The sequence below is a fragment of the Colobus angolensis genome, unplaced genomic scaffold (genome assembly GCF_000951035.1).
Source record: "Colobus angolensis palliatus isolate OR3802 unplaced genomic scaffold, Cang.pa_1.0 Scaffold50, whole genome shotgun sequence".
NCBI lineage: Eukaryota > Metazoa > Chordata > Mammalia > Primates > Cercopithecidae > Colobus > Colobus angolensis.
Window position 1 is genome coordinate 3,010,879 of NW_012118488.1, and position 21,753 is coordinate 3,032,631.

Consider the following 21,753-nt stretch of genomic DNA (forward strand, 5'->3'; position numbering starts at 1 on the left):
CAACCCCGCCCCCCAAAACGAATAAAAAATAACCGTACATTTTACCCTTTAAGACCTGGGAGATCTGGGCTGGACCATCCTCCCCCAGTTCGGGCTGGGGTAGGGGGATGAGTGGGGGCGGGGCGCTTCCCTAGGGGCCAGGTTCTTGCAAAGGGGGAAGGGGCCATAGAGCTTCAGGGACGCTGCCCCACCGCCCCAGTTTACCACGGGGGTGAGTTGAGTTCCCCACCCTCAGGCGGGAGATTACTGGGTTTGGCCGGAGGGCCGAGGGGCCCTGTGGCGTCGGGGGTCTTCCACTGCAGGGTGGGTGGGGGCTGTCACCACGTGGCTTCTTTTTTTTTTTTTTTCCGCTCCATTTTTTTTCAAGTCGATTTTATTTAGAGGCGGCGCCAGGGCGGCCGCGGAGAAACGTGACACACCAGCCCTCTCGGAGGGGTTTCGGACCGAAGGGAAGGAGCTGCGCCGCGTCGTCCGTCTCCCTGCGCGCCGCGGGCACTTCTCCCGGGCTCTCCCCGAACTCTCCCGCGACCTCTGCGCGCCCTCAGGCCGCCTTCCCCGCCCTGGGCTCGGGACAACTTCTGGGGTGGGGTGCAAAGAAAGTTTGCGGCTCCTGCCGCCGGCCTCCCCGCCTCTAGGCCTAAGAGGCTTGCCGCCCGCGTCCGCTCGTTTGGCCTTGCCCGGGACTGCGTCCTGCCCCGAGACCGCCACCATGAACAAGCTTTACATCGGCAACCTCAACGAGAGCGTGACCCCCGCGGACTTAGAGAAAGTGTTTGCGGAGCACAAGATCTCCTACAGCGGCCAGTTCTTGGTCAAATCCGGCTACGCCTTCGTGGACTGCCCAGACGAGCACTGGGCGATGAAGGCCATCGAAACTTTCTCCGGTAAGAGCAGAGCCACCTCCCGGAAAAGCCACAACGAAAGCCCCGAACAACGGAGACCCGCACCTTCCGGTTCCTCTCCCGCCAACTCCTCTCTTCCCGGGCCTGCGGGGCTTGGCCTCTGTACCCACCCTCGACCTACCCCCTTCGATGCCCCCTCCCTCGCTCTGCGCCCCCCACCCCCGCGCAGAAACATTCGGGATTTCCTCATCCCTTCCTCCCAGCCCGAGATAAGCAGCTCTGGCTTCCCCTATCCCCACCGACGGGGCGGGAGCCCCCACTGGCAGTAGTGGGGGGGTGGATTTAGGGACACGGAGATGACCCCCGGCTGGGCGTTATTTCCACGTCCAGCCCCTCCCTGTCCGCCAGCGGACGGCCCCCCAGCTGGAAAACCCTGGCTCCCTTTCCTCAGTCTTAGGCCTTTCCAGGCGTGGAAGGGGTCCCCCGGACCGCTTGCGATCTCTCCGTTTCGCGTGGGGAATGCAGCCCTCTACCAGGACTTGCAAGGAAGGGGGTCCTGCCTCCTGCCTAGGGCCTGGGGTTGAGCCATTTTGATTTGAAAGTGGGGCGTGAGCTGGGTGGTGCGGCGGCGGCGGCGCCGGGTCGCCATGCTGCTTCCCGAGACGCCGAGGCTGGGCCGAGAGGCGCGCGCGGCGGCAGCGAGGCACCCTCCCCGCCGGGCCCCGCTCTGCTCCCCCAGGTCCACCCCTTCCCAAACCAGTCCCGACAGGTGATCGCTCCGCGGCTCGAAGCCCTTCTTCCTGGCCAACAGAGAAAAACAAAGTTTCGTTCTGCACACCGCCTTCCGCCCCGCGCCCCACTTTCTGAGGAACGGGGAGCCCTTTCTCTCCTGGCTCCTTCTCCCCACATCTGGGAGCAGTGTAGGCAGCGCACCCACACAAATGGCCTCGCACCTTTCCCAAATCGGGATTCCAGAGCGATCCACTCAACAAGCCTCAATGATTAAATAAAGCAAAAATTAAAAAATGAATAATAACGAATTTATAGACTCCACCATTCCTAGAGCAACCTTTTCCCCATCTGGCTGCGGAAGCCACTGTCTGGATTCCTAGGAAGATCTCGAATCCCAGTAACTCTTGAATTAGCCTAGTGTCTTTCCCCTTCCTCTTCCCACCCCCAACCCCTGTTCACGCTCTCATGGTAATTTTTTTCTTTTTTAATCTTTAGGGAAAGTAGAATTACAAGGAAAACGCCTAGAGATTGAACATTCGGTGCCCAAAAAACAAAGGTAGGAAAGAGCTCTTTTCTGGGGGTTGGGGGGGCCGCTGGGGTGTGCTGAGAAGCTGTGTTCAGGGGTCCATAGCGTCTCCAGTGGAAGAAACCCATTACTGGTCTTTCCCACCCCCAACTCCGGATGTTGGGGGCAGGGAGGGAAGATTGGCCAAGATCTTGTAATGGGTGGTTTACAGCTTGTAAAAAAAAAATAAGTTGGGGCTGGGGTGGGCTAAAAGATGTTGCTTGTAGAATTAAAGGGGAAAGAAAATCAATAGGGGAGAAACCTTTTGGAGTTTGTTCAACTTGTGGGGCCGTTTTTTGTGGGGAACCTTAAAGTCTTCGAAGAGTTCAGACTCGGCGATTTCTGCAACTTCGTAGCAGGCCTCATTTTCTGTTTTTCCCACTCTTTTCACACCATAATTCTTAAGTAGATTGCCCTTCTACTCCTAAGTGATGTGGAATCAGTTTCCCGTGCCCCAAAGAATCCCCTTATGCTTGTATTTTATTTATATTTCTGCAACAGGCAAAGACTTCTTATTTTCCATGGACCCCCCACCCCCAATCCCTCATATCTCACGTCATCCCTCTCCCCAACTGGATTTTCCAAAGAATATGCCTTGGCTGTACTATCCTTTTCGAGCCCCCCTACCCCCACTCCTTCAGCCCATTGTTACAAGGGGACCATCTGGGGTGAGAGCTTTGTGTTGAGGCTGTGAGCTGGGGCTCTTTGGAGGGTCTAGAACTCCGTGAATGAATGGTGTGTGTGTGTGTGTGTGTGTGTGTGTGTGTGTGTGTTCGTTCCAGTACCCTCTATTCTCTCTTCAGCAAAATGGGGTACCTCCATCATGCTTACCGAGAATTCATGGTGGATTTCAAATATTGCATTGAACTCTGAAATCTTTCCTTGAACTCTGGCTGGGAAGTGTAAGGGCAGAGTCTTTCCACTTTTCTCAAATCAGACTTTAAACATGTTGACAGTGTCGAGTTTGCTCTCATGTCCCAAGTTGGAAAGCAGCCCCCAGTAAATCTTTGATCCTCCTCACCCCCATTTCAACTGAAAACTTGGTAAAATTCAGAATAGCCTCTGGCCTTTTCAGGGTGGGTAGATGGGGGGTGGTGACTGCTTTTTTTGGGGGACCATTAAGAGGGCCTAGAAAGTATAATGTGCGATAAAAATCTATTTAGTGGTTTATCTTGATATTTAAGTAACTTGGAACTATTGTCTATAGATCAATATGGCTTGTTATTACGTTTATAGAGCTTGCGATTTAACTTCAAATGCTTGAAATATAGTGTTATTGGAAAGGCAATTAGAGTTAGGTGTAAAGAGGTAATAAAATGGGAAGGAAGAAAAGAAGTCTTATTTGCTATTTTGAAACATTTTCTGGAGATTTGACCAAGGAACATACACTGACACCAGCAGGTTTATTGAAAAGGATATGGATATTTTAACTGAAAGCTGAGTGTTGATGAAAAATGTCCAGAATAAATGGAATTCTAAGATATATGAATTTTTTCTTTTGCTCTTGAGGATGGTTTAAATGTTAGGGAATAAAGTGAAAAGCAAGAGAAATAGCAAAACGTGATGAAATGGAACTCAAAACATTTATATTTTAATTTTCATGGTGCCCTGTATTTATGAATCTTTTTCCCCAAGCCATTTGCTTGCTTTTAAGCCATTTCTAGGCTCCTTCTTGTTCCCTCCAAAATGCATTACTGAGGGCTCTTTTTTGAGTTGGAATGGAGAGGGGGTTTGTGAGAAGACTGGGTAAAAAAAATCTCTGTCCACACCCATATTAAATTAGATCTTTTGTGTGTTCTCCCCCTTCCTGAAATAATTTTTTTAGCCCAAACATTGAGTCAATTGTGTTTTCTTTGCTTTTTATTTTGGTTGGTGGTGAGAAGGCACTTCATTTTTCTAGAATGAATCAATTTTTGAAGTCTCAAGATTTAAAAAAGAGTTTGTTTTCATTAAGTCAGTTTGCTCTATCATTTTGTGTCTTTGAGGAAGTATGTTGTGGTATGTGTCTTTAGTCTGTGTCTGAAAAGTATTTCATCAGTTAGGTTTGTTACTGACTTTTTCCATCATCTCATGGATGTATAGAACAGGAACTAGTTAATTATGACTAACACATTTAAGCAAAATGAACTACACAAATAATATTTTGTATATATGTATACTCTTGTATTTTCCTTAGGAACTCTTCTTGAGGCATTCAGTTCCAAATGAACTATGATTTCAATTTCTAAGATAATTAATAAAAACCCAACAACAAAATGTTCCTAGTGGTTTTGTTTTTTTAAGAGGGGGAAATCAAACAAAAGATATGCTATAACAATACCTCTTAATGTATTTTGTTCTCAGTTTGAATTTATTTGATACATATAATTTGTACCTTTTTAAGAACTCAAGAGGCCGAACACTATGCATTTCAACTGAAAACAGCAATTAGCTTGAATTTTTTAAATGAGGTGATATTAAATTTCTCAGCGATCACCATCTCAAACCCCCTTTTAGTGTTGGAATTTGGTTAACAATTTGTGCTTTTTTGTTGAGAATTTGTTTATGTTCACTGCCAGATATTGAGACAAAAGAGAAAAACCAAATGCATTTAAAAACAGTTGTGGAAAGGGCTTGTATATATTTTATTCTGGGAGACTGAGGGGTAGTTGAGGTAAAGGGGGTACCATTTTAATGTGACTTGATTACTCTGAGACATGATTTGCTTTTTAAGGGAATTAAACCTTTGTTACGCTTGCCACTGTGGTGTGCCTTTTTCTAGAGGAATGTGACCTAAAGATAGCATATTCATTGTCAACTGGTGTCATCAAAATAAAAGGTGTTACTGTTAAGAAAAAAATGCAAGAGATGCACTGAATCATTTTTTTAAAGGTGAAATGTGTTCACAGTAAGGAATTCTAAGTTTGGTGGTTTCTTTAGGCAGATTAATGGTCCTTCTTTCCTTTTCCTCTGTGTTGACTTAAAATGAGGTGGGCTAACTCCCTTAAATTTCCACCTATTAAACAAAATTAGTTTTATAAACCATTCATAAAATTGAGAACTCTCAAAAGAAAGTGTCCAAACTTGATTCGTATTTTTACAGTTTAATTTTCTGAAGTTAACAGCTTTAAAAATCTGTGAAGGGATGTCTTATAAATGGCAAAAAATATTTTAAATATATTTTAACAATGGTTTCTCGAGGTTCTGAAGAAATCACTGGATCACTAAACGTTTTCAAAACAACCTAAAAATTGCCTTCAGAAATGGATTTGCACTTAAGAAAAAAAAAAAAAACAAAAACAAACCCACCTTGTACTTTGGGGCTGAAAATGATTGAAGAGGGGTTAAAAAACAAGGGAATGAAAACTATTAGAGCAGCAGGGTTTTCAGGCACTTTTACTTTAATGGTTGTAATTATGGATTAGTATCCAAATGAAAAAGTTTTTAACTCATACGAGGTAAAAGATACATGTGACTCCTATTCAACAAGAAAGTTTGAAGTAGAAACAATTGATTACTCATTTAAAAAGGTTTTCTTATTAATATTAGGTTAGCTTTTTTTTTTTTTTTTGCTTTACATAAGTGAAAAAAATGGTTGAATGTTAAGTTTTTGTGCACTGTTTGGAGGAAAGGTGGAAACTGGGGTACATTCTTTCCCTATTTTAATTTCCACCTAAAAATTAAACTTTGCAAATTCATAAATTAGTTTCCTTCACTGCTGGTAGAAGTCCTTAACTGTTCTGATTTCGGTGGTCAGTATTTCAAGATGAGAGTTTCCTAAGGGCAGTGGCAACTAAGTCCCTTAGAAGGCAGTGGCAACTAAGGCAGTGGCAACTAAGTCCCTTAGAAGAATTGTAGATTTCTAGAACCCCTTATTTTTCTGACCCAAATTAAAAAGATGAAATTTTACCATAATGGCTTCTCAGATGGAGAACTTTTTAGTAAAAAAGGGGAAGAACTGCAGTTCCCATCACTAATTTATTCAAAGTATTGTAGTATTGTTAATTGTTGAAAAGGTAAAGTTTTTTAAAGTTTTAATGGCACAGCTTTTGGTGGAAAAAAAACATTCTTATAATTATGTTTCAGAGATGAAATACATGACATTAGCAGTTGGAGGAACCTTGATTCAAAGGTTCTGAGCTTCTAATCTTTTAAAATTACCTTAATATGTATCATTTTAATCTATGTGTGTGGGTACTTTTAAGGCTTACTTTTTAAGAGTGTATTTATACTATACTTTAATGTGTAGCAGCCAGTTGACAAAGATACTATTGAGATAGTCTAGTGAGTATACAATTTTAAAACATTTTAAAATTCAGGTCTGGTTTAGTTGAGTGAGAAGTGGGGAACAGCAAGTGCTATTTGTTGAAGTTTAAAGGTTTTGTGAAGAGTTATTTAGTGGTTAGATCTGTTGATTTTTGTGTGTGGGGTGGTAGTGGTGGTGATGGGGTTGTTAGAATAAATGTATAAACCAAAGGCATTTGAAGAACGGACATTTTCCCAGCTGTTAAAATTTAAATTAAGTCTTGTTCGTTCCCCATTCTCTTAAAAGATTCTTGAAATGTGGCTAATGTCTTCCAGAAAGTGCAGCTTAGAATTTGGGATGGGAGTGTTAGGGAAAGAAAAGGGGAGGAAAAAAGCAGCGGGGGAGACTGGAGAAATCAGACGAGTTAGTCCCGGCTTGGAAATTCCAGACGGGGAGGGGGGGAGGGAGCAAGGGAGGGAGGGGAGATACGGGGTTGGGTGGATTTCCCGCTTCCCTTTTAAAGGGGAGCAGCTGAAGGCTCACAGTGTTACCCACGGGAGAGGGGTCGGAGACGGGTGGTAGACTCAGCGCAGGGCAAGGCTATATTTGCTTTTGGAGTTGCCTGCCTTCCCTTCCCCTTTGAAAAAGAGAGAAGAGAGAAAGTGGCGGCGGCGCTGAAGGCTCTTCCTGGAGCGCTCGCCCGGGCCCGGCGGCCCTAACCTTCCCCGCCCGCCCCCGCGCTAGTCCCAGCCCGGCAATCTCGGCTAGCTCTGAGGTGGGGCCGCCCGCCTGCCTTCTCTTAACAAGCCCCTGACAGAGCACATCCGCTGGGTCTCCGAAGAGGACTTCCCCTCTCAGATCCCTGAGACCCCTGGAGATCCCAGGCTGCTTGTGGCGCGCCTTAGTCCTGGGAACCCCCAGATCGCAAAGCTTGCAGCAGATACCCCACGAAAGGGTTCCCCCCACCGGCTGCGGGCTGCAGACCCTTTCCAGCACCTGGGCTGCCTCAAGAGCTCTCCATTCTAAGGCAAAAAGCCAGTGGGTACATGTGAAGTGAAAAGAGGCAAAAAGAGAGGAAGAGTGGATAAAGGGAAAATAGGATGAGAGAGTTGGATAGAAAATGGAAGTGCAAGTAGCTGTTGCTCTCTCCCAGTAGCTGGGGTCTGGCCTGAGAAACAGAACCTTAAAGAGTTAAGTGTCAATTTAAGTAACCTGCAATCTTTACAAAATGAGCTGTTTGTGTTTGTCCACAGGTCCTGAAGGCTGACCGAAACAATAACAGAGGCAGTAATAGTAGTCAGAGGTTCTATCCATGGATTTTGTTTATCTTGTAAAAGAGAGACAACAGGCCTTCCAGTTGGCCACTGGCAAGGCTCTGAGGATCTTTCTCAGGGTCTCAGCCAGTCTCTGACTCCATGTTAGTATAAAACTGCACCCCATCCATTTCCACCTTTCCTCTCCTCCCCTATACCTTTTTAAATGCATGTCAAAACGAAAAGCAGAAGGAAAGGTCTCTCAAACCTGTACTCAAGAAAATGTATGCCCATTTGGTTACCGATGGTTTGGTTAAAAATGATCCTGTAAGATAACACCTGATACACACCATCGCAAGGAGACAATGCCAGCAGGAAGCTATTTAGTCCCCAGGTAGTGACTTCATTCTACTAGGAGAACTTGGGATGGCCCTTCAGATTTTGATCAGAGGGGACTATTTACTTACTGGTGGATAGAAGGGGGGGTCATCCTACTATTAAAATTTATTGCAGAGCCAACTTTGTAACGCCTGCTTACTACCTTGCAGCACAGTAGGTTTGCAATAATACAACAGGCTGAGGCCGGGCGCGGTGGCTCAAGCCTGTAATCCCAGCACTTTGGGAGGCCGAGACGGGTGGATCACAAGGTCAGGCGATCGAGACCATCCTGGCTAACACAGTGAAACCCCGTCTCTACTAAAATACAAAAAAAACTAGCCGGGCGAGATGGCAGGCGCCTGTAGTCCCAGCTACTCGGGAGGCTGAGGCAGGAGAATGGCGTGAACCCGGGAGACGGAGCTTGCAGTGAGCTGAGATCCGGCCACTGCACTCCAGCCTGGGCGACAGAGACTAAGACCCTGTCTCAAAAAAAAAAAAAAAATACAACAGGCTGGAACAAACTTTTGCCCTAACCATAGTCGACTGACAAAATATGAGTTGATTACAGGTAAATCACAGAAAAGTAGGTTTGGACCTCATACTTTTAATACATACAGTTGGAAAAAACCTGATTGCAACACACTGAAATGTAACTGTGTGCAGAACAAACACCATCAGAAATGCAGTCCTTTTGCAGAAATCCACGTTCCCAGGAGCATGGCTGATCATAAGCAAACTGCTTTTGACTGAAATAGAGAGCAAACAGCTGGATGATTAAGAGAATTTTTGAGTGGATTGTGCAGATATTTTCAAGACCCCTTAGGACAAGTCTGGTTGTTAGACAAGTGGCATTTTGGTGGCTGGAAGCCATGTAAGGGATGTGTCTGACATGGGATGGCTGGGAAATTTTGCGTATAGTTTAGAGGAGGGTTGTGGAGAAAAATCCCATAATAGAGGAGGCAGAAGAGGGGAAGCTCTGCATTTTCTCTTTCCCTTTCTACCATGTCTGGTTTGTGGATTCTAGTCAATCCTCTCCACATTTCCTTATGTAAAGAGGGTTAAGGAGAACTTCAATTTTTTTTTTTTCATTTTGAATTAATTTTAGTTAAAAACTCAATCACTCATTCAAGCCAGGCCTGGTGGTTCACACATGCAATTCTAGCACTTCTGGAGGCCGAATAGGGCAGATCACATGAGGCCAGGAGTTCAAGACCAGTCTGGGCAATATGGTGAAACCCTGTCTCTACTGAAAATACAAAAATTAGTCAGGTGTGGTGGTGCATGCCTGTAGTCCTAGCTACTTGGGAGGCTGAGGCCAGAGAATTGCTTGAACCTGGGAGGTGGAGGTTGCAGTGAGCTGAGATCGTACCACTGCACTCCAGCCTGGGCAACAGAGCAAGACTGTGTCTCAAATAAAAACAGAAACCAACTCAGTCACTCATTTGGATGTTTTGGCCACTTGAAATGGAAAATGTTAAGTCTGAGTGAAATTTGTTTGGATAGTTTAGTTTAGTTGATTGGATATAGTTAGGATCTTTAAGTGGAGAAATCAGAGAATTCAGAAATATGTGTGTAATGGTTGTTTGTGTGGTCTGAGCTCTTTGGCAAAGAGGAATGAGGAGGAAAGGAATCATTCAAAATTCTTAAGACTCCAGCAGGATAGAAGTGCTGTTAGGTCAGAGTCTTAATGACCTACCCTAGGTCTCTCACTCATCTTTTACTGGGGTCTGGAGGAAAGGTCTTCCTCCCAGGAGCATTCAGTGTTTAAAAGCTTGAGCTCAATTTCTGTAACTGTAAAGAGGTGGTCCTAATAGTAGTACACAGTAGCTCTTATTGTTACTATTTTGTTGTAGATATTGACTTCTGTCACTTCTGCCCTAGCCATTGTTTGTCCTCCTTTGAAGCTTTGCAGTTGTATCCTACTCTGCCCCATATAGCTGTGGTAAGCTCCATGAGTATTAGAACTGATCAAGTGTACAGATGCCTGAAAATGTGTCCATGAGAGTTTGTGTTTGAACTGTGTGTGTGTCAGCTTGGGCTCTATATCTAAGGCACTAGGAACAGTGATGGCTAGGCATGTTGAAGGGGGTCTGTGTGTAGGGTGCTTTGGTAACTCTACCTGTATGTTGAAAGGAAAAGCCATCTTTTAGTGGAGAGAGATGAAACTCACCAAGGCAACCCCACAGAACCCCTAGATTATAGACTCCCCCAATACATTCTCTGAGACAGAAGGCTTGGAGAGATGAGGCAAGCATGGCAGATAATGCTACTAATTGTTCATTAGGGGAAACAGGCCATTTATTCTGTTACCATTTATGCCCTGAACTTGGTCCAGGTTCCTAGCTGAAATTTAACACTTTAGAGCTACTGTCAAAGGTACATGTAGAGTAGGGACATTGGTAAGAGGGGAACTAACTCTGCATATAAGGTAGGTGTTGTAAGAATTCAGGATGAAGGGGACTGTGTGAATCCTCCTGGGGGTCTGAGGAAGGAAGAAATGAGAGCGATGTCCCCCCTCTGCTTTGATGGGTATGTTTATTTTCATGTCCTGCTCTTGGTAAGCTAACAAAATAGGCATTCAGGAACTGGGGATCCCTAGATACCCAGGGGTGACCACACACATTGTTCCCTAGTTCTTCTGCCTCTGTAGTGTCCTCACGTTCTCTCCCTGGTTCCCTGGTCTGGAACCAGTTCCCAAAGATGCACTCAGAACCCACTTTTATGCCCACTTCTTCATTTCAGCCCTCTGCCCAAAGGCTGCATGCCATAATGCAGGCACATGGGTGGATGCATACACATACATACACACAGGTCCACAGCCCCAGCCCTGGGAATAAGGGTTGAACCTTCTTACTGGGATGGGGAGGAAAAGGGCTTCTCATCCGGATGTGGTTTTCAGTCTTTTAACAGGCTTGTGACTTTAATCATTTACTATAAAGGGTTTTACAATTAGTTTATGCAGAATGATGTGTGTTGCCTCTTTCTAGAGTGGCATTTGGGATTGCTTGGGGCTCGTCAACTTTCCATTAGGGACTCTGAGGAGGAGAAAATGAGGGGAGACAGGAACTGAAATGGGAGCTGTTGGGTGGAGTAAACTTGTTGAGGATGTCTATTCAAAGTTAGAAATATTTATTCTGCTTCCTCCTTAAGGTCTCTAAGTTGCTTGGGAGGAGAACCTCCAACTGTAATAGAGACCAGTTGCTTTGGCAGGATTTGGAGATGAAGTTCTAAATTAAAGGACAGGCCAGGCGCAGTGGCTCATGCCTGTAATCCCAGCACTTTGGGAGGTTGAAGCGGGTGGATTACCTATCAGGGGTTTGAGACCAGCCTGACCAACATGGTGAAACCCCGTCTCTCCTAAAAATACAAAAATTAGCTGGGCGTGGTGGCTAGCACCTGTAATCCCAGCTACTGGGGAGGCTGAGGCAGGAGAATTGCTTGAACCCAGGAGGCAGAGGTTGCAGTGAGCAGAGATTGTGCCATTGTACTTCAGCCTGGGTGACAAGAGTGAAATTCCATTTCAAAAAAAAAAAAAAAGTGAAAAAAGTAAAAAAAAGTAAATAAATTGAAGGGCAAAGATAATTCTTCACAGAGAGACATGGCTGTTGGTGGCTGCAGCCAGTGTATTCCAAACAAGGACTAGATGTACTAGGATGTTGGCTGAGGAAGCAGCTAGATTTAGAAGGATGTACTTTTGTTAAGGGTCTTCCTGAAACTTAAATTTATTTAAAATCTAGCTGACTGAGGTTATCTATAGGGTTTTCTTCTTCTCTATATTTATTACCATTTGGTTAAGATATGCTGCTGCTGTTGGCTTTTTAGAATAGAGTGGAGTGATTCCTGTCCAGAATGAGCTCTGGGTGTAGGCAGGAGGTGGAACAGAATGATCTTCACAAACCTCTAATATTTCTGTGAGATAATCTTTGTTCCTCTCTTCTACCCTTGCCCCTCTTGCTGGCCATCTTGAATGAGTAGTTTCCTTTAAACTTCTAACTAAAAGAGGAATGCTGTCTGTCTAGGCCCAAACTCCTTTGCAGTCTTCTCTTAAAAGCCCCATGGTTAGCAACTGTAGCCTGGGAGTGTGTGTGGGGTCCTTGCCACTCAGTCACTGGCTGTTTGAAAAATAACTTAAAAATATATATTTACAATGAAAAGCCATGGGAGAAAACATTTAATAAGATGCTGCAGACTTCTGTGATAGCTTGCACATTGCTGCAAAAATTGGTACCTCTAATGTAGTCATTGATTCATACATGCATACATTCATCCAGTTACTTTTATCTATTAAGAGTCTACTATTGCATGAGATGCCTTTTGCTTAGGTATTAGAAATACAATGAGGAACAAGTGAAAGACCCTGATCTTACAGTGCAGATGGAAGGAAATATAATTTTTTTTTGTTTGTTTTTTTGAGGTGGACTCTGTTGCCCAGGCCGGAGTGCTGTGGTGCCATCTTGGCTCACTGCAGCCTCTGTCTCCCGGGTTCAAGCGATTCTCCTGCCTCAGTCTCCCCAAGTAGCTAAGACTATAGGTGTGTGCCAGCATGCCCGGCTAATTTTTGTCTTTTTAGTAGAGACGGATTTCACCATGTTGGCCAGGCTGGTCTTGAACACCTGATTTCAGGTTATCCACCCACCTCAGCCCCACAAGATGCTGGGATTACAGGCGTGAGCCACCGTGCCCTGCTAGAAATATAATTTAACAGATATTTCAGATATTTTTTCTTTGGAAACTTGTAGGTTTTTCTCTTTATCCTTGGTGTGTGTGTTTATCTATGTATATATATATATATATAAATATATATATGTATATTTTAAAATTATTTTTAGGTTGGGCGCGGTGGCTCACACCTGTAATCCCAGCACTTTGGGAGGCCAAGGCGGGCAGATCACTTGAAGTCAGGAGTTCAAGACCAGCCTGGCCAACATGTGAAACCCTGTCTATACTAATACAAAAATTAGCTGAGCATGGTAATGCATGCCTGTAATCCCAGCAACTCTGGAGGCTGAGGCAGGAGAATCTCTTGAACCTGGGAGGCAGCGGTTGCAGTGAGCTGAGATCTTCCCATTGCACTCCACCCTGGACAGCAAGAGCGAAACTCCATCTAAAAAAAAAAAAATTGTAAAATACACAAAAAGGTAAAATTTAACACCTTTATCGTTGTAAGTATATAGATTGTGACATAAATGTTCATGTCTGTGCGCGGTTGCTCACGCCTGTAATCCCAGCACTTTGGGAGGCCGAGGTGGGTGGATCACCTGAGGTCAGGAGTTTGAGACCAGCCTGGCCAACATGGTGAAACCCTGTCTCTACTAAAAATACAAAAATTAGTCGGGCGTGATGGCGTGCGCCTGTAATTGTAGCTACTCGGAAGTCTGAGGCAGGGGAATTGCTTGAACCCGGGAGGTGGAGGTTGCAGTGAGCTGAGATTGTGACACTGCACTCCAGCCTGGGAGAAAAGGAGCAAAACTCCATCTCAAAAAAAAAAAAAAAAAGCAACAAAAAACCATTCACATTGTTGTGTAACTATCACCTTTTTCTATCTCTAGAACTCTTCATCTTGCAAAATTGAAACTCTGTACCCATTAAATAATAAATTACCCATTCCTCCTTCCCTCTGGTCATTTCCAGTAAATAGTGATGGGATTCAAAAAAAATGGCCGTTTAAAAACTATTGCCAGTTTTACTTTTTCGGTCACCTCTTCATCCTAAAGAAAATGGAAGCCTTTGTGTGTCCCTTTCCTGCATTAAATACTGATTATTTATTGAGTTTTTATTTAGCATTATTGGGTCTTTTCAGGTGGGGAAGTGAGACATAGAGGTTGAGAGGGCTCCCAAAAGAGAGAGGGTACAAGGCCAAGTCTCTGCCCTCCCTCCAGCATTTTCACTTTAAATCCAGGAAAAGCTGAGAGTACAGAGTCCAAGAGTCCACGCACTAAAATGGGAGGCACACAAACTCAGGAACAAAAATAGAGGAGGGAGGCTTTAGAGCTAATCTAGGTTTTGGAGGCAAGGCAGAAAAAATATAGGAATGGGTTAAGAGGAGCCTCGTGGACCAGCCTGGCTAACATTGAAACCCCGTCTCTACTAAAAATACAAAATGCTGTAATCCCAGCACTTTGGGAGGTTGAAGCGGGTAGATCACCTGAGAACAGGAGTTCGAGACCAGGCTGACCAACATGGTGAAACCCCATCTCTCCTAAAAATACAAAAATTAGCTAGGCATGGTGGCGTGCGCCTGTAATCCCAGCTACTTGGGAGGCTGAGGTAGGAGAATCGCTTGAACCCGGGAGGTAGAGGTTGCAGTGAGCCGAGATCGTGCCACTGCACTCCAGCCTGGGCAACAGAGTGAGACTGTCTCAAAAAAATAAACAAAAAAACAAAAACAAAAACAAATACAGCCTTGTGGGTGGACAGGGAGCTGTTTTTGGGCAGATCATTCACCTAGAAGAGGGAGGCATTAAGTGAGGATTCACAGAAATTAGGCTCTCAGTTAATAGGGCAGCCACTCCTGTTTATTTCTCTTATTGAGCATCTTTGCTTCTGAGCACTGTGAGGTGGTAAGGCTCAAAAGATAAGTTCTTTCTACAATTGCAGGAGCATTTATTGAGTATCTACTCAGGTCATACTGTTACTTCACCGAATCTCCCAAAGAACTCTGAAGGTATTATCATCTTCATTCTACAGAAGAATCTGAACTAAATTCACACCTTCAATAAGTAGGAGTACTGGGATTTCAAACCCAGGCTTTTTTATTTCCAAAGTTGAGCTCCCTTAGAAGGTACAAACTCTGGAGGTTGAGGCAGGAAGGTTGCCTGAGCCTACGTGTTTCAAGTTACAATAAGCTATGATGGTGGCATTGCACTCCATCCTGGGTGACAGAATGAGACCCTGTCCCTAAAAAAAAAAAAAAAAAAGAAAAGATTGGGAACAGGTGATCCTCCAATACCCAGAGAGGTTGAGGTTTTCTTGAGCTTTTTTTGCAGGGGCTGGGAAGTGGGGCGTAAGCTTAGCAGATAAAATTTCTCCTTGCTCTGAGCCTTCCCAGGCATTTCATACCTACTTGCCGTTGAGATTTTCAGATTATCTTCAGTGGTTGAAGAAAATTGACTTTTTAAAAAAAATTTATTTATTTATTTATTGGGAGATGGAGTCTCGCTTTGTCACCCAGGCTAGAGTGCAGTGGTGCAATCTCGGCTCACTACATACAACCTCCGCCTCCTGGACTCAAGTGATTCTCCTGCCTTAGCCTCCCGAGTAGCTACAGGCATGTGCCACCATACCTGGCAAATTTTTGTACTTTTAGTAAAGAAGGGGTTTGCCATGTTGGCCAGGCTGGTCTTGAGCTCCTGACCTCAGGCGATCCTCCCTCCTTTGTCTCCCAAAGTGCTGGAATTACAGGCATGAGCCACTGCGCCTGGCCAGTTGAAGAAAATTGAGATTGGATGGGTCCAAATTTTCTCCCTTTGTCTGGGCAGCTAAGATGGGAAATGGGAATTCTGTTGGAATGAAATAATACACTGAGAGGAAGCTGAACAAAGTGGAAGAAGGATCTGAGTGGTGTTAGAACTTAGGTGTCAGTCTCAGCCTGTCCTTTTGCAGATGTGTAAGGTGTGGGATCTGGGGTCACTGTCTATTTTCCTGGGACTCTGTTTCCTCACCTGAATCCTCCCCATCTCCAGAAACCTCATAAAATAAGCTGGATGAGTGTTTTGAGTTCTAGGAGCCTCCATCCTTTGACGCTTCTGGAAGGTACCAGGGCTGGAGCTTTAGGCTGATCTTCCCACCCCCCCTTTTGTTTGGGTTCAACCCAGGGGAAAATGGGAGCTTGGGGGGAAGGGCGGAGATTGAGATGCTTCCTTTTCCCTCCTCCTCCTCCTCCCTCCTCCCAGCAGGAAAGGACAAAGAGTTGACCTTTGTTCCAAGTCTACAGAATCATAATTCATAGTTCCAACATGTTAGTTTTTCTTTCTTTCTTTAGACAGGGTCTCCCTCTGTCACCCAGGGTGGAGTGCAGTGGCATGATCACAGCTCACGGCAGCTTTGACTTTACCAGCTGAAGCAAGAGCCCGAGTCTCCCAAAGTGTTGGGTTTACAGGCACCAGCCACCACGGCTGGCTTCCATACGTATTAGTTTCTAAAAAAAGTTACTTTTTTTTTCTGGCAAGTACGAACAGGCTGCACAATGTAGTGACATTTGCTGGCCAGTGTCACCTTGACCTCTCAGCCCGTTTTCTGATCTGCAGAACGGAAGTAGCAATATTCTCAGTCTCCCCTGTTGTTGAGAGGCTCAACTCAGCCTCTTGTAGTGGTTCCAGATTCATAGTGTGGGCAAAGAGAAGTACTTTGTGAACTCTAAAGCACCATGCAAAGGTGAGTTATTAACAAGATCATTAATTGACGATACCCCCAAAAGGGTTGAAAGGTCATTCTCACCCCCAAACAAATGCCCTACTCTGCATGGGGGCAAGTATGACTTCTATTGTGACTTTGCTATGGAGCTTCCCAGAAGGCCTTGGGGACTTGCACGGGAGGAGAACGTTCTTCCTCTGCGGGCGCCGAAGGCTCCTAGTTCCGTGCCCCCACCCTGCTCCCAGGCCTTAGTTCCTGGCCTCACAGTGGGAGGCCTCCCGCCCCGTGCCGCCTCCTCCCGAGGCCCAGCCAAGGTCTCTAAGGAATCCCGCCTCCCGGGCCATTTTCTCCCCTCCAGCCTCCGCGGCCCCATTTCCAGCCTCTCCCGGGCTCCCTACCCCCAACCGGTTGCCACTTAAATGCTTGCAGGCCTGGTGCAGGCGGGAAGCCCCCTTCCCCCACAGGACCACCTCAGTCACAGCCCTGACCACAGGGAGGTCGGGTCTGGATTTACTAAAGGACCCTGGAGGGGGAGACTGCCCCTCGCCGGCTGCCTGGCTTCGCCATGGGGTCGGGTTTCGACCGGCCGGTGGCTCTGGAGAGAGACAAAGGGCAAAGTCCTGGTCCCCACCCCCACCCCACAGCCCCTGGCGCGGGTCCCCTCCCCCTCGGGGCCCAGGGCGGGTAGCCGAGGGCCGCTGGTCCCTGCCGGACAGGTTTGGAGCGAGTCGGGGCGCCCAAGGGGGCTTTGGCGGTAGAACATTCGAGACCGTGCGGAGCCTTGTAGCGGAGGGGCTGGGTGGCTGCTCTGTCCCCCTCCTTGTGTGCTGCGGCCTCAGCCCACCCAGAGGCCGGGGTGGGAGGGCGAGTGCTCAGCTTTCCGGGTTAGGTGAGAGGGGCTGGGGAGGGGGCGGCCGTGGGCACAGGCGGGGATAGCCCGCCCTTCAGCTGCGCCATCTCAGTTCTCAATTGCCCGTTCACGAGGGCGCCCCTCCCCCGCCTCAGCTGCCGCCGCCCTTCGCAGGCACCGCACTATCCCCCTTAGTGGTTCTCCCCACAGTCCCCGTCCCCCTGTCTCCCTCTCAGTCTCTCTCTCATTCTCCCCCTCAGTCCCTGTCCGCCTCAGTCTCCCCTCAGTCTCAGCCCCCCATATCGCCGTCCCCCTCAGTGGCCCGCTCTGCTGCGCTTTCCCCTGCTCCACCGCGAGGGGCCGTGTTCACCGCCTAGGTCCTCTTGGCTGTCCCCTCCTCCTGGCCAAGGATAGGCGAGAACCATCTTGGAAGGCACTCAGTCCTCCCAGACAGGATCCTTGGTGGTAGAACATTCTAGACCGTGCGGAGCCCTGGGGAGGAAGACCTACCCTGAGAGGGCACTTGAGGGGGAGGAGGGCCACGCAGGGGCCGGTGTCAGGGGAGAGACTGGCTGAAGCGCCCGCCAGGAAGAAGCCAGCAGCAGTGCCTGTTTCCCACCAGCAGGTCATGGTTGGCAGCTAGGGGGAGATGCGGATCCCTGAGGGCTCCTGCGCCGTGCCCGCCACTCACGGATACGCAGACGCTTGCTGGGCTGGTGCCCAGATGTTTGCCTATCCTCACCAGGGGGCACTAAGGACCCCGAGGAGCACGCGGATGTCCGTCGCGTCCTTCTCATGGTGCAGTGGGAAGCCGCCGAAGACTGATTGCTTTGGAGGCTGGTCTGGTTTCCTCTCCTTGCTCCTGAGAGGGCCACCTCGGCTGTTCCCTCTCAAGGACAGAGCCCGACCCTGTCCCTTTCCAAGGCACCTCGCATGACTCCTTCCACTGGGCACCAGCTCCATCCTCGGCCGGGCCTCTGAGCCGCCGAGTGCCCAAGCGTGTGCTCTGTCGCCCAGGCTGGAGTACAGTGGCGTGATCTTGGCTCATTACAATTTCAGCCTCCCAAGTAGCTGGGATTACAGGCACGCGCCACAACGCCCGGCTAAGTTTTGTATTTTTAGTAGAGATGGGGTTTCCCCATGTTGGCCAGGCTGGTCTTGAACTCCTGACTTGAAGCGATTCGCCCGCTTCGGCTTCCCAAAGTACTGGGATCATAGGCATGAGCTAGTTCACCCGGCTGTGAGCTTATGGCTTTTAAGCTTTCTGGAGAGAGGCTGGCATCTCCACCGGGGGCGAGAGCTAAACCAGCATCTCCAGGGAGGCGGGGCCGGGCCGGAGATGGTCTTCCTGCCCCCCACCTATCCCTCTGTCGGAGCTTAGTAACCTTCCCGACCCCGGGGGAAGATTCTGAAACTTCCCTTCCCCCTGCCAGTCTGAGAAGGATGGTGAGCAGTGTGCCTGAGGGGGGCCTCCCCATCTCTGCTTCCAGCAGAAAGGCTCAGTTGCACAGCTCCTGTTGGGTCATCTCTTTTCCATTTGTCCTCATACTTTAGGTTTGTCCTGATGGTTTCTTCTCCACATCCCTCACTCCACCCCAGGGACCCCCCGTATTCTCTGTGCTTCAACATGACCACCTCTCCCCTTTGGGAGCCACTTAAGGTGGAGGAGAGGGTGGCAGTTAGCCCAGGCTGATGTGGAATTTGTCTGGAAAGAGCTGGGCTGTCCCAGAGCTTCGTTTTGGCCTCCTTGGGGGCTGCTCAGATGGGCTTTCTTGTCAAACTATTTCCCAGATAGGCAAATTGAACAAAGTGTTCTTGCTGAGGTTGGCTTGACCCCACCACCACTTAGTACCTTCCACAAGTTGCTTTCTTCCTCCCCCAGAGCAAGATGACATTTTGCATGGTAGGAATTTTTGGTGAATACCCTTTCACCCCGCTAACAAATCTCCCTGACAGCCATCCAGCCGTATCATAGGGCACTTAGCTCTTCTGCAAGTGAAATCCCGTGCCCAAATTAGAGCCGCATGCAGTAAAAGCCAGTTGGCACGCGCTTAACCATATAGAATATGGGCACTTTTCCTGCTCCTGACGTTGGGGCTGTTCAGGCTTCTGCTGTATTAACACTTGTCTTCAGAGAGAAAGCAGAGGAGTTTGGTGCAGTGAGCACAAGCAGCCTACTAGTCCTGCCTCCAAGTTGGCAAGTCTGTATCCTTCTCTGAGCCTCAGTTTCTCCATCTGTGAAATGAAGGTGACTGTTTAGTATCCTCTCAGGCTTCAGAGGCTTACCCCGTTTCATTTCTACCTCAGTGTATCAATCTAGTTTTTCAACTAGAGCTTACTGGTGACAGATTAAGGGGGGTGTGTGTGTGTGTCTGGTCATATAAGCTTAAGTGATTTCCTTCTCTCCCCTAAATATGGGTAGAAGAGCCCTCTAGAGGAGTGGGAGGAAGGGTTCAGCCCAGAGTAGCTCTTGGTGACCTGCTTTTCTTTCCTACTTTTCCCCAACAAGTAGTATAGGAAGGAGGCAGTGTGTGTATGCCACATACATTAAAAGACCTTGTTCACAGGGTGGTAGTTGCATTCCAGTGGTGTCCTTGCCTTCCAGTCCCCTCACACTCTGGCTTTCTTTGTGGTGGTGGCATCTGCTCTGCTCAGTCCCACATCTCCCAGTAGGTCAATGTTTTCTGGCCTCTACCCCTGCCAGCCTGCCACCCGACAGCTCGCCCGCCCGCCCGCCTGTCCTCCTGCCTGTCTGGCTGCCCTGCCTCTGGATCAGCCTGGCACAGAGCCCTGGGCTTTTGGCCAGCTCCTCCTCCCCTCCCCGCCCCCGCCCCTTTTCTCAGCTACTGCCATGCCTGAAGCGTGCCAGGTCCGCCCCCTTCAGAAGTTTTCTTGGACAATTTTTTTTTTCCACCGCCTCTCTACCCTGTAGGGATAAGGAGGTGGGGTGGGGAGGAAGGACTGAGTCAGTGGTGATTTTCTGGAAAAGGCAGAGGTTGGCACCTTAGGGCAACTTCCAGATGGGAGGGACCACTGGGAGAGGGGCCAGCTTTGGGAGGGGGCTTCTACTCTGGTGTCAGCCACATGGAACCCTCTTGTTGAAGAGTTAGCAGAATCATCTACTTCTGAAGGGGTCCAGTGAGCATCCCTCCCTCACTCCCCAGTTAGCTTTGTCTGTTCTCTTACCCCAGACCAAACCAAATCAAACCAAGTCCCCTAATGGACTGTAAACCCGGTGAAAGCAGGGACCATGCCAATCACTGTGTGCTGGGTACTGTAGCACAGGGCTCAGCACTGTCCAACAGAAATACAATGTGAGCCATACATGTAAGTTTTTATTTTCTATGAGCCATATTAAAGAAACAGGTGAAATTAATTTTCAAGATAGTTAACTCAATATATAAAAAATGATTTCAACATGCAATCAGTATAAGTAATTATTAAAGAGATATTTAATCTTTTTTTTGGAGGGTACTCAAGTTTTAGAAATCTAGTATTCTAAACTAGATTAAAATTATTTATTTATTTATTTATTTATTTATTTATTTGGAGACGGAGTCTAGCTCTGTCGCCCAGGCTGGAGTGCAGTGGCCGGATCTCAGCTCACGGCAAGCTCCGCCTCCCGGGTTTATGCCATTCTCCTGCCTCAGCCTCCGGAGTAGCTGGGACTACAGGCGCCCGCCACCTCGCCCGGCTAGTTTTTTGTATTTTTAGTAGAGACAGGGTTTCACCATGTTAGCCAGGCTGTTCTGGAACTCCTGACCTCAGGTGATCCGCCTGTCTCGGCCTCCCAAAGTGCTGGGATTACAGGCTTGAGCCACCGCGCCCGGCCTTATTTATTATTTTTTGAGTCAGAGTCTCACTCTATTGCTCAGGCTGGAGTGCAGTGGCATGAAATCAACTCACTGCAACCTCAACCTCCTGGGTTCAGGTGATTCTTGAGCCTCAGCCTCCCAAGCAGCTGGGATTATGGGCACCTGCCACCACACCCGGCTAATGTTTTATATTTTTAGTAGAGACGGGGTTTCGCCATGTTGATCAGGCTGGTCTTGAGCTCCTGACCTCGGGTGATCCACCCACCTCGGCCTCCCAAAGTGTTGGAATTATACAGGTGTGAGTCACTGCACCCGGCCATATTTTATTTTATACTTAACAGCACATTCCAAATTCAGATGCTACATTTTGACTGGAAACACTTGCTCTGTTTTTAGATCTCATAAAGTTTACAGTTGAAAAAGTTAAATAGTTAATGTTTTTGCTTTTTTTGAGACGGAGTTCTGCTCTGTTGCCCAGGCTGCATGCAGTGCAGTGGCATGATCTCTGCTCATTGCAACCTCTGCCTCTCAAGTTCAAGCGATTCTTGTGCCTCAGCCTTCCCAGTAGCTGGGATTTACAGGCATGCCCACCATGCCCAGCTAATTTTTGTATTTTTAGTAGAGACAGGGTTTTGCCATGTTGGCCAAGTTAGTCTCAAATTCCTGACCTCAGGTGATCCACCTGCCTCGACCTCCCAGAGTGCTGGGATAACAGGTGTGAGGCCACCACGCGCGGCCTAA

General features: G+C 47.5%; 1 protein-coding gene across 3 annotated transcripts in view; it reads left to right on the forward strand.

Annotated features, from left to right (window-relative positions):
• The first annotated feature begins 343 nt into the window (after positions 1–343).
• IGF2BP1 (insulin-like growth factor 2 mRNA binding protein 1) overlaps positions 344–21,753 on the forward strand; it is a 68,153-nt gene continuing 46,743 nt past the window's right edge. For all 3 annotated transcript variants that reach the window (XM_011959894.1, XM_011959896.1, XM_011959895.1), the window contains exons 1-2: positions 344–884; positions 2,070–2,130. In XM_011959894.1, coding sequence (XP_011815284.1) covers positions 710–884; positions 2,070–2,130 — 236 coding nt within the window. In that variant the 5' untranslated portion in view covers positions 344–709. The remainder of the gene's footprint in view (positions 885–2,069; positions 2,131–21,753) is intronic.